The sequence below is a fragment of the Mytilus californianus genome, unplaced genomic scaffold, assembly GCF_021869535.1.
Source record: "Mytilus californianus isolate M0D057914Y unplaced genomic scaffold, xbMytCali1.0.p SCAF_8, whole genome shotgun sequence".
NCBI classification, from domain to species: Eukaryota; Metazoa; Mollusca; class Bivalvia; order Mytilida; family Mytilidae; genus Mytilus; species Mytilus californianus.
Genome location: NW_026262734.1, coordinates 63,027,821 through 63,040,742, shown reverse-complemented (window position 1 = coordinate 63,040,742; position 12,922 = coordinate 63,027,821). Strand labels below are relative to the sequence as shown.

Below are 12,922 nucleotides of genomic sequence, written 5' to 3'. Positions count from 1 at the left end.
ATGGATTCATTTATTTTCGTGGGTACCAATTTTCGTGGATTTAGGAAAACTTGCATGTTTCGTTAATATTAAATTTTGTGGTTTTGACAAAATCTGCATACAAGCCTATAGAAAAGTTGTCATTTGTTGAACATTTAATTTCGTGGTTCACATGTAACCGTGAAATCCACGAAAATTGGTATCCAATGAATAATAATGAATCCACAATAATTGATTAAATTCAGAAGAAAAATCAAAAACTGACAAAACCATGACAAAAATGAACAAAAATTAAGAGACAAACTAAAACTTGAATGTTCTACATAGAAATGGAAATTTTACAATTGGAAAGCTAAAATCATCATATTTACCCAGATTTGTCCAACGCTCTTGGGCCATTTGATGTATAGTACTCTACGTTATTACAGATCTCTTTTAAGAAGGGCTTTTAATTTTGTTTGTCTCATTTTTTGTTCTACATTCTGAACTTTCTAAATTGTTGTTTATTTGTGCAGAATTATATTGATAAAATGAATACTGGTAAATGTTCTTTTAAATTGTAGGCTAAATTATTTTATTCAGTTTATCCTTCTTTTTCAGCTGAAAAGTCAGCCAAGCAAATAGCTGAAGAACTGTTACCAGTAGAAGAAAGGTAATGATACATATTAAAATTGGAAATTATATTTTCTCAATTTGTAATCAAACATCATCACCAAAGCTTCAAAATTGGGTGGTGTCACTTTTACAATTAGTTCATTGACTTGTGTATATTTTCAAGCAGGGGCATCTGTGACCCATAGACATTCCTCATTTATTTGTCTATTGTTTAATATATAAATCAACAAGTGTCAATATGAATTAGCTAAAAATTACTTCTTAAATTACAAGTTTGTGAAGTTAGACAAATAATTTTATGTGTGATTTTTTTTTCTCAATTTGAATTAATGCTATACTCAGGGTCTGGATGGGGTCCTTCATTTCTTTATTCTTTGATTTTTTAGAATGTCTTTATTCTTTATTAATTTTGATCAATATTCTCTATTCTTTATTTTTTGGTCTATTTTTCTACTTTTTTGTTTGCTCTTTATTCTGCACTTTTTGTCCATTATTCTCTATTCTGTGAACTCAATCCACGTCCTCTATAATGAATTGGAAGCAAATCATAGGACCTTAAACTACATTCATGCTTGCCTGTAATTCAGTGGTTGTCGTTTGTTTATGTGTTACAGATTTGTTATTCCTTCATTTTTTGTACATAAATTAGGCCATTACGGTAGTTTTCTCAATTGAATTGTTTTACATTGTCATTTCGGGGTCTTTTATAGCTGACTGTGCGGTATGGGCTTTGTTCATTGTTGAAGGCCGTACGGTGACCTATAGTTGTTAATTTCTGTGTCATTTGGTCTCTTGTGGAGAGTTGTCTCATTGGCAATCATACCACATCTTCTTTTTTATATTGGTCATCAGAGCACTTCAATATATCATTGCTTAATAGAAATGAATTAGATAATAACACTTTTCATGCTTTTTGAATTTAATGGCTATAGAATTTTAATATCATACTCGTCAGTTAAATGTGAAACATTTTTAAACCTTCCAGATAGAAAAAGAAGTTCAATGTAGTTGTATATACAAGGTGATAGGACGTGTCGCTGGAACAGGTAACTTTTCCCAGCTTGTAAATGTGTGATTAGGCGGGGAAATTATCAGAAATATATAAGGTCAATAAAGTTCCAATTACTTGTATGAAAAAAAACCCTGTCATTTAATCACAGCCGAAAGTCTCCATATAAGTAAACATTACTTAAAGAATCTTAGCCTCAAATATTCTACTTTCCAACACACCACAGGAAACCCAACCAACATTGGAAAAGGTTACATATTTACCTACGCAATATATGAAAAAGTAAACATTTTTAAGATCTAAATTATATGAAAAGGGTGGGGTAACAGAACCCGTATTGAAGTGCCCCCCCCCCCCCCCCCCCCCCTGCAACATGGATTTGATATTCTTCATTGTAGTCTATGAACATATAATTTGAGGAATACTGGGAGACAAACATTGTTATTGTACATGTTTAGATGTTTATTGTTTGTCTGTTTCAGGTTGAAAAATTCTGTGACACCTTTATGGAATGTTCCTTATGAAGAGCAGCTAAAGGTATATAAAATAAGATGGATAGTGAAACTTAAAGATAAGATATAGCAATGGTTTCTTCATTTTTGATGATAATCTTCTGTAACTCTCCTTGTCTTGTAATATTAAAACCATGTGTGAGACTCTTTTTGGCTGTTTTATTAAAATATACTCGGGAACCATCACTTTGAAATCTCAACTATGTATGGGTGTCCAGTATAGTTAAAATGTAATTGAAATTTCCAAATTTGCCACTTTAGGTGCACGTGGTTACCCCATTTTTAAAGACCAAAATTTCAATATTTTTCCATGTAAGCTTGTAAATGCTATACTTATATACAGTCAAACTAGCTGAAATGTCACCTCTTTATACCGTATTAGGTCACTAGCACACTATGTAACTAACAGTATTAGCCCTGTGCTTCCTGGCTAACTTAACATATTTGAGAAATGCCATTTTTACTTGCTGTACCCATTCATTTATATGAACTTCTTTTGATACATTTAGAAATGATGGGATTCAGCACCAGAAACTGAAAAAAGATTCATTATTTTAATGCTGCTTTGATTATGCGATAGTAATTTCTAGAAATAAGTATTTTGTTTGCCCCAACTAAATTTAAGAAAGTTTGATTACTACTTTTGGCTGCTGCTGATTTGATTGGCTACTTGATAGCATTGGTGAAAAGCAGTTTCTCATTTAGATATTTTGGAAATCACATTTTCATTATACTCTCTGAATTTAGAGGTTCAATTTGAGCAAATCTATATTTGGAAATTTTTGGTAGACCTTTATGAAAACTATTCATTTTGTTTAGATGAAAGCAAATATATATTTCACAAAATATGTGTTAACTTCTGATTGGTCAGTTTACAAAGAAAGAAGCACACATCAAAACCATTGATTTTCCCCTATTAGTCTTTGCTAAATTTGCACTTTTCAAAAAATTGTGCAGAATTTATCTTTGTTTCAAATAAAGAAATACTTGGCATGAGTAAAGTTTTATCCTGTCCAGTACTATAGACAAAATTTCACATAACATTTCATTGCATATAAGAAAATAACCATCACTGGAAGTTAACCAATCAAATTTTCACCCCTTTTTTCCTGTGTACAAGCTTTAGTAACCATGTAACTGCAAGTTTCCAAAACATTCTATAGAAACACCAAATAAAAAAATTATGGTGCTTTGAAACACCCAAGATATATGTTTTATGACTCAGAAATTTGTTACTGCAGTGAAATGTAGGATTAATTTCCTACAACTGTCAAATTCAAGGGAATATTTTTTTTCGACCCTTTTTCGCATGGAACCGGATGTGATGAACTATGATTTACTGGTATTACACCTAAAAGTATATTGCATCCATCTTGATCCTCCATCTGTTTGTTAGTTCACTTCCCCACCATATATTCTCATTACACTTTTTCATGTACTACTGTGGATTAATTTATTAGCTTGGGTATCAATTTTCGTGGATTGAGGAATAACTTCATTTTTGTTGATATATGATTTCAGGGTTTTGCCAATTCAAAGCTTAAGCCTGTAGAAAAAAATTTCTTATTCATTGAATATTTGAATTCTTGGTTCACTGATACCCACAAAACCCACGAAATTTGGTATCCAGCGAACAATAATGAATACATAGTATTGCATAGAATTACTTCATGTTTATTAGCTTATTAAAAATAATGATTAAAGTGTAAATATAAAAAAGAAGTTGTGGTATGATTGCCAATGAGACAACTCTCCACAAGAGACCAAATGACACAGAAATTAACAACTATAGGTCACCGTACAGCCTTCAACAATGAGCAAAGCTCATACCACACTTTTTGGATCTTTCTGACACCTAGTTCCTGTTAGTAGATACTTTGAAATTTTTAATATGTTTATGTAGTCACTGACTGTTCCAATACTTCTTTACAGAATGACTTCCTATTTGGTTAGCAGCTTGGGAGTGATGAGTTGTAACATTTGAGCAGTTACTGGATCTGTTAGATACCTACTTCCTTTTTAGCTCACCTGGCCTGAAGGGCCAAGTGAGCTTTTCTCATCACTTGGCGTCCGTCGTCAGCATCGTCCGTCGTCGTCGTCGTTAACTTTTTACATTTTGAACTTTTTCTAGAGAACCACTGAATGGAATGAAACCAAACATGGCATGAATGTTCCTTTTGAGGTGCTGACCAAGTGTTGTTACTTTGAAGCCGATCCGTCATCCAAGATGGCCGCCAGCAGGGGACTTAGTTTAACATAGGACCCTATGGGAAATACATACAAATGTCTTCTTTTAGAGAACCACTGAATGGAATGAAACCAAGCATGGCATGAATGTTCCTTATGAGGTTCTGACCAAGTGTTGTTACTTTGAAGCAGATCCATAATCCAAGATGGCCGCCTGCGGGGGACTTAGTTTAACATAGGACCCTATGGGAAATACATACAAATGTCTTCTTTTAGAGAACCACTGAATGGAATGAAACCAAACATGGCATGAATGTTTCTTATGAGGTGCTGACCAAGTGTTGTTACTTTGAAGCCAATCCATCATCCAAGATGGCTGCCAGTGGGGGACTTCGTTTAACATAGGACCCTATGGACAATACATACAAATGTCTTCTTTTAGAGAACCACTGAATAGAATGAAACCAAGCATGGCATGAATGTTCCTTATGAGGTGCTGACTAAGTGTTGTTACTTTGAAGCTGATCCTTCATCCACGATGACTGCCAGCGGGGAACTTCCTTTAATATAAGACCTTATTGGAAATACATACAAATTAATGCTTCTTCTAGAGGTGCAGTGAATGGAATGAAACCAAACATGGCATAAATGTTTCTTGAGGTGCTGATGAAGTGTTGCTTCTTTGTTGCTGATTTACTGTTCAAGATGGCCACCAGGATTTTTTATTAAATTACAGGGCCAATAATAAACCAAATTTGGCCTCACTGATTATTAGGGTATCTGTTATGATTTTAATCTATTTTAACATGATTTCCAAAACCAAAGTAGAATCAGGTGAGCGACGCAGGCTCTTGAGAGCCTCTAGTTTCTATACTTTGAATTAGCAACGGCACGCCAACATGGGCATTCTTGTTTATTTATAACATATATTGATATTTGGTACGTTATACAGGTTTTTGGAGTCCTAGCTTCATGAATAGATTGAAGCACAGTATAGTCCAAATAAGATATTTAACAATGTATAAACAATCTTGTGCGATCAGAATTAATCTTAACACATTTTTTTCATTATAATTTTTGATGTATTTTGAATTACTTTCAGACTAAGTTTGAAGAAATAGAAGAAGCATTAAAAAATGTAGCTACACAAACTCTCAAAAATATACACTATGATAAAAACAATACTGATTTGAAAGACTGGATTACTGGACAAAGGTAAATAATTAACTAACACAAACTCTTAGCTTAGGCTGGAATAGCAAAGCAGACACAGTTGAAATGGTTTATATAGACATAAATGATTTGCTTTGACCCGAACTAGAAGTAGGTCAACTAACACTTAATTTAAAGTGTATTTTGAAATGAATTAAACCTCTGTAGTCTTGTTAAGAGGCAATATACACAAGACACAATCTCAGGGTTACAGATTCTTTATTTCAAAGTATATATACCGTAATCCAAAATACTACCCTGTAATAACAATACATTATATTAATGGATGTAATCTAATTAAATGACAAGATAGCTTTAAACTGTTCTGAACAAAGAAACTTTACTTTTCCGAGCATTTCAATAATAAAAGAATGATATATAATTTCATTAAATTTGGAGATAGTGATCTCAAATTTTATTGTTTTATGAATATAACTAAATACCAAAATCTAATCATAATGCATATTTCGATGCTTTAGTATACATTACAACAGTCATGTAATAAACTGTTTAATGCTCAAATACTATAAGCAGAAGCTCAACTATATTTGGTGTATGGAATGATTGTAAGTGGTACATGTCAGTTTGGCAGGTTTCCTCTGACCTTGATCTCATTTTCAAGGTTCATTGGTCAATGTTAAGTTTTTTGTGTTTTGGTCTGGTTTTTAATTACCATTAGCAATACGGTAGGTCAGCTGTATTTGGTGTACAGAATAATTGTAATGTGTACATGTCTGTCCGACAGGATTTATCTGAACTTGACCTTATTGTCATGGATCTTTAAACATGTTAAGTTTCTGAGATACTTGTAGTAAAACCTTTATCTTTAAGACTTTCAACATGAAATCAATAGTCAGATCATCATGCAAGACACTTGTGTCTTTTAAAAAGCTGTCTCATATATTCCTATATGATATTATTTTAGTCTGAAATCAGAGCAATTTAAAAAGAGCAAAGTTTACACCAACCCAAATTTATTCAACATATTTTGTCGTTATCTGTTATAATTGAAAAGATGATTTTATTTTGTAGAAAACTTCACAACGGGAAATGCTGTCAATTATTACCCATAAAACCCTCTGTAAGTTTGTCCATAGAAATTATTAATTTCATGATGTATAATGAGAGCATGTGAAATTCTATCACTACAGTATTGTTACCGAACTATACAGTTTGTTGAGCAAATCATTTCACACCTTCTGTGAGTAGACAAATAGCATGAATATAAGTCAAAACAAATATGTCAAAGTTTTTTGTTATGAATGCATCAAAAAATTAAATATCAAGGACATGCATTGTCGGGTTGTTGTCTCTTTGACACATTCCCCATTTCCATTCTCAATTTTATTTTTTACAGAGTTTGTCTTTAGTGCCGTGTGGAGACAGTAGAGTGCCTCCCCGTGCTTCAGGTTTATGCTCTTATAATATACTAGATTATGGAGTGTGTGTCCGAGCGAGAACTTCTCTAGTTCATTACTTTAGGAATATTTATCAAAAAGTAGTATTTCAATATTCAGCCCCATTCTACTATTTAGTCAGACGTCAGTCGCTACCCTAATATACCCTTTCTTTTTCGGGTAATTAATACGGATAGCGTTTGACATCTTTAGCCGAACAGATTTATCATTTTTACATAATTTAATTCATTGTATGCTGGTTCATATTCTGGACGCCAGTCTTTGCTCCTTTCTAATATAATTCACAAACAAAAAACAAATATGAAGCTTAGAAATGGAAAAATATTAAATACTAAACTCGTTCAAAGGGTATCTACACGTCTCAATCTTCAAAATCGCTTATCTAAAAATACTACCATCGCTAACATTTTTAACAATAAAAATCGTGGTTACCCTTCTATCGATAAGTGTCATGCCAAAAAATGACTTACATGTCCCCGTCTTTCCACCAACAATACGGTAAGGTCCACGTTTAATGGTCGCACATTTTCTTTAAATTTTGAAACTGATATAACTTGAAAAACAAACAGTATAATTTATTTACTCACATGAAACAAACCGGGATGCGGTATTCAGTACGTAGGTGAAACTGGACGATATTTATCTAAACGCACTCAAGAACATCTGTATCGTTTTAAAAGACCCAATAAATTCAAAAGTATCATTTATCAACACCTTAAGAAGCACAATCATCCTATTAAATATTTAGCAGTTCAACCTTTAGAAGTAGTAAATAAGCAGCCTGGTGAATCTCATTCAAAGTTTGTACGATCGCGGAAAATAATTGAATTAAATTGGATTAAAAAATTACAGACTGTCTACCCTCTCGGTCTTAATGATAATATCATGGGAATTGGTAATATATCAAGAACCGATTCTGTTAACATTTTGGATATAGTTTCTAAAACTGTTCGTAAAAACCGTTCTCATGGTCGTAGAAAAAATCGCAATCAAAGAAAATTTCGGACCAATCATACCAATATTTCGGACCTAATTTCTATTTCAAAAAACAACGGCAGACATTATCTGTTAACAAAGCTCTGTTCATTACCGGTTAATAAGTTAAATAAAATTTTAGAGGATTGCAACACAATTTCATATAGCAGTCCTAAGTATGAAATCGTTCAAATTATAATGGCATATTGTTATTCTAAACTGTTTCCCAAAATTGATCGCCCTGAAGATCATAAAAAACAGTTTATTAAAATAAAGTATGTCAATAAAGGTTTTGATTTTGTAAATATTGCCGGTATTTTTAACGACCATTCTGTTAAAGAACAAATTCCGGGATATTTTGATAATACTGAGCTCCCTCTTATTTGTTATATTTACAAGAAATCTACCCGGAAATTTGTGTTTAATTATAGCCAATTGTGTAAAGATGTTAATATCAGTGAAAATACACCTACTTCATGTAATTGCAGTAATTCCGAATACATTTATGGACCCATTTCCCATGTTATAACAGGAGATCTTAACATCGTTCAAGACCGAGAGTTAAAATCATTCCTCAGTAAAGGACCTAAATATCGTCCCCCGTCAATTATTAATTGGAATGAGTGTCGTAATATCATCCACGACTCACTCCATACTTACTGTTTGAAATGGATAAAACGGGAAAAAGCTGACAAAAAATCTTTGGACTCTTTTTTTAAATCAGTAATGAACATAGTTGATATACGTATTCAACATTTTAAAGAACATTTTACTCTTAACAATAACCACAATAAACCTATTTCTCGTATCAAACATAAACTAAAAGAACTAGCCAAGGAATTTGTTTTTGTCCCGGCCGATAAAGCTGCTAATAATATTATTATTGTTTGACGTAAATTTTACATTGAGGTTCTGAAAAAAGAAATCACCAATTCACCAACATTCCAACTGACTCCATTTTCAGAAAACGACATCTGTAACAAACATAAACTTTTAGCTACCGCTTTACAAGCAGAACCAAATACAATGAAAGTCCCAACTATGTATTGGCTTCCGAAGCTACACAAAACACCTTACAAATATAGATTTATTTCGTCTTCAAGCCATTGTTCCACTACTAAATTGTCTATTCTTCTTACCAGTACACTTGGTACAATCAAAAACCTGATAATAAATTGTTCAAATAAGGCCTTCGAAAATAGTGGAATTAATTACTTTTGGAGTGTCAAGAACTCGTTGGAAGTACTTGATAAATTGCATGCATATATTGGTGATTTTGAATCTGTTCAAAGTTTTGATTTTTCTACCCTATATACCACATTGCCTCACATTCTCATTAAGAAAAAATTCACACACCTAATTAAATGGGCATTTAAAAAGTCAGAATGTGAATATATATGTTCAAACTCTTTTAGGTCATTTTTTAGTAGCAATAAACAAAAAAACTATGTCAATTGGACATGCTTTGATACTATATATGCCCTTGAATTTTTACTAGATAACATTTTTGTTCGCTTTGGAGATTCCGTATATCGTCAGGTTATCGGAATTCCAATGGGGACTAACTGTGCACCACTTATTGCGGACCTTTTTTTGTATTGCTATGAGTTACAATTTATGACAAAAATCAGTAAAGACCCATCGAAACAACATCTGATACACAAATTTAATAATACTTTTAGATATTTGGATGATATTTTGGCTCTCAATAATGACGACTTCAGTATGTATACTAAAGAAATTTATCCTGTTGAACTTACTTTAAATAAAGCTAATACTAACAATGACCACTGCCCTTTCCTCGATCTTGATATCTATATCATTAACGGAAAGCTTAATACTAAAATATATGATAAAAGAGATGATTTTTCATTTCCTATCGTTAATTATCCATTTTTAGATGGTGACGTTCCCTTGTCACCATCTTACGGTGTTTATATATCTCAACTTGTAAGATTCGCTCGTGTATGTAACAATGTTTTAGATTTTAACGAGAGAAATGTATGTATTACTGAAAAATTATTACACCAGGGTTTTCGATATCACAAACTAGTCAAAACATTTACTAAATTTTATCATCGGTATAAGGACATCATTCGTAAATATAGCTCAACATGCAGACTTCTTATACGTTCAGGTATTTCACATCCAATTTTTTATGGAAATATTCTTTATAAAGCACAAAAATGTCAGTATTCACCTCTGAAACTAACAAAACCTTTAAATAGACTTATTAAGAAGGGATATAGTTACGATACTGTTGTCAGGTCATTAAAGATTGCATATTTTGGCGTTGATATTGATTCACTTATAGGGTCTTTGCATCTGCACTAAACACATTTATTTAAAAACCAGTTGTTGGCATGACACGGGTTATGTTCTTCTCATATATGTTATGATGGTATGATACTAAACCCCTAACGGGAAGGATTGTGCCTGATATTCATATGATGAAGACATAATCTTTCAATCAGTTTAATTGAAGTCTGGAGCTGGCATGTCAGTTAACTGCTAGTAGTCTGTTGTTATTTATGTATTATTGTCATTTTGTTTATTTTCTTTGGTTACATCTTCTGACATCAGACTCGGACTTCTCTTGAACTGAATTTTAATGTGCGTATTGTTATGCGTTTACTTTTCTACATTGGCTAGAGGTATAGGGGGAGGGTTGAGATCTCATAAACATGTTTAACCCCGCCGCATTTTTGCGCCTGTCCCAAGTCAGGAGCCTCTAGCCTTTGTTAGTCTTGTATTATTTTTAATTTTAGTTTCTTGTGTACAATTTGGAGTTTAGTATGGCGTTCATTATCACTGAACTAGTATATATATTTGTTTAGGGGCCAGCTGAAGGACGCCTCCGGGTGCGGGAATTTCTCGCTGCATTGAAGACCTGTTGGTGGCCTTCTGCTGTTGTCTGTTCTGTGGTCGGGTTGTTGTCTCTTTGACACATTCCCCATTTCCATTCTCAATTTTATTGTGAAGGTTGATATATATAGAAAGGACCAAAAATGGAAAAAAAATAAAGTTGGTATATAGACAGAAGTCAATCCAAAAGATACTATATTTATACTTGATTTTTTTTTAATATTGATAATGGCAAGTTCAGGCGGATACCCGGTTGAAATTAAACAAAAGAATTGGAACTCTTTGTTAGGGTAAAAAAGACAAATTGGTATATTTGAATTGTTTACATCTGTTTTTATGGGCTTTAAAAGTTTAATAAAGGTGCATAATTTAGGATTTTATGCATCTTTAATAAATACGTGTTTTTACTTAAATCATAGTATGGAGCTTCGAGATTTTTGTAAAATTTAAAATTATAGACCAGTGCAGGGACTTTCTATACTAACGGGACTAGTCACTTATAACAATGTCTATACCAATTTGCAGACAAAACTGTGCCGTCGCTGATGTCACGTGACTTCATAGCAAATCATTTCACATTTACGAAGTGTTCTTCATAGCTATATGTTCAAGTTTAATGAAGTAACATTTTTATTAAATTTTATACATTTTGTCATTGCAAAATGCTGTTTTTGAAAAGATTTCTCTGATAGTACTTTAAATATAGACCTTCGAACTTTGAGGTATTGTGTTAGTTAATTTTGAGTGGCCGCCATATTGTTCAATATGTAACCCGTTTTGCACGACTGGAGTGTTCTTCAAAACGATATGTCTCAGTTTAATGATTAAACATTCTTTAAAAATCTTATATTTTTTGTCATGGTAAATGGCTATTAATCAGATTTTATATTAAAAAATATTAAATTACAATGTATTTTGAAATACGCAAATAACTACTAGCTTTGTATGTCAGAGATACAAAACTAAGTTCATTGTTGGGTGGTAGCTTTACATGGGTGGCGTAGTTATTAATTAAAATCAATAGAGACGAGTCCCGTTAGTATAGAAAGTCCCTAACCAGTGATATTGTTGTCTTTTTTCAAAACTACCGCTACCATTTTTTTGGGGGAAAAATGCATAATTTTTATTGAAATTGGGAAGTTGTTTTTTTTTTTTAAAAACACATCTCTGATTTTTTGCTAAACTTTACTGTCTTTTTTGCACAGTTTTATCATGTATATTTTATTTGTCAGACATTTTAACCTGAAAGGTATTTCTGGGGAGGGGAAAGAGACGGAAGCAATGATGGTACATAATGCATTGAAAACCACATGTGTTACAAACACCGTGATGATTCTGATCAGAAACCTGGATCTCAAAAGCACTTTCATAATATCAAAATAATAACATAAATACAAAATTTACATTCATTAATCACTTTTGGGAAAAATGTAAAACTTATTGGGAGGAATTTTAAGCCATTTTTTTTCGTAATTGGGAATTTTCTCTAGGAGAAGAAGCCGAATTTCAGATGTAATTTGAGGCAAACAATATCACTGTAGACAAATTTTCATAAAACAGTCGATTGTGGTATGTGCAGTACAAGTAGATTTTTTTTGTGCATAAGCATAAATTCCACCGAAAAAAATTCCTCAGTAAGATTGATCTTTTTCAAGCATTAATTTGCTTCTCTGCCCCCGGGGGCAGTTTTTTTGGGAAAAAATCCTAAAAATGGGCAATAATTTCAACGAAAAGAAAATTCGAATGCACTTTTTTATGTTCGGGTGTGTTTGAGTTGACTATTCTGTCTTGAAAACGTATAAAGCAAAAATATTGTATACATCATCTCGCTTCAGATTCTATTATTTTTATATATTTAGGCTTCAGGTTGATTTAATAAATTAAACATTCACAGTACTAAAAAATGAAATATATGGGTCAAGTGAAATACCTTTCTAATGAGTCATAAGAACAGAGTAGGTGTGTTTGAATAACAATTTTTTACTAAAAGTACTTGACGACAGACTTTACAAGTGGATCTTAAAAATGCATAACTTCAAAAAAACTTCATTTTTTTTGTGTGCTATGTAGGGTAATTAGTCTTCAACCTCTGAAAATTTTTAGTCTGCCCTTCCACAAAATATCAAATTAGAATTTTTTTAAATGTTTTT

At 32.4% G+C, this 12,922-nt stretch overlaps 1 protein-coding gene across 2 annotated transcripts in view; it reads left to right on the top strand.

Annotated features, from left to right (window-relative positions):
• LOC127710714 (tRNA (uracil-5-)-methyltransferase homolog A-like) overlaps positions 1-12,922 on the top strand; it is a 42,932-nt gene that overhangs the window by 10,320 nt on the left and 19,690 nt on the right. For both annotated transcript variants that reach the window (XM_052216650.1, XM_052216649.1), the window contains exons 8-11: positions 580-631; positions 2,086-2,140; positions 5,405-5,517; positions 6,547-6,595. In XM_052216650.1, the coding sequence (XP_052072610.1) occupies positions 580-631; positions 2,086-2,140; positions 5,405-5,517; positions 6,547-6,595 (269 nt within the window). The remainder of the gene's footprint in view (positions 1-579; positions 632-2,085; positions 2,141-5,404; positions 5,518-6,546; positions 6,596-12,922) is intronic.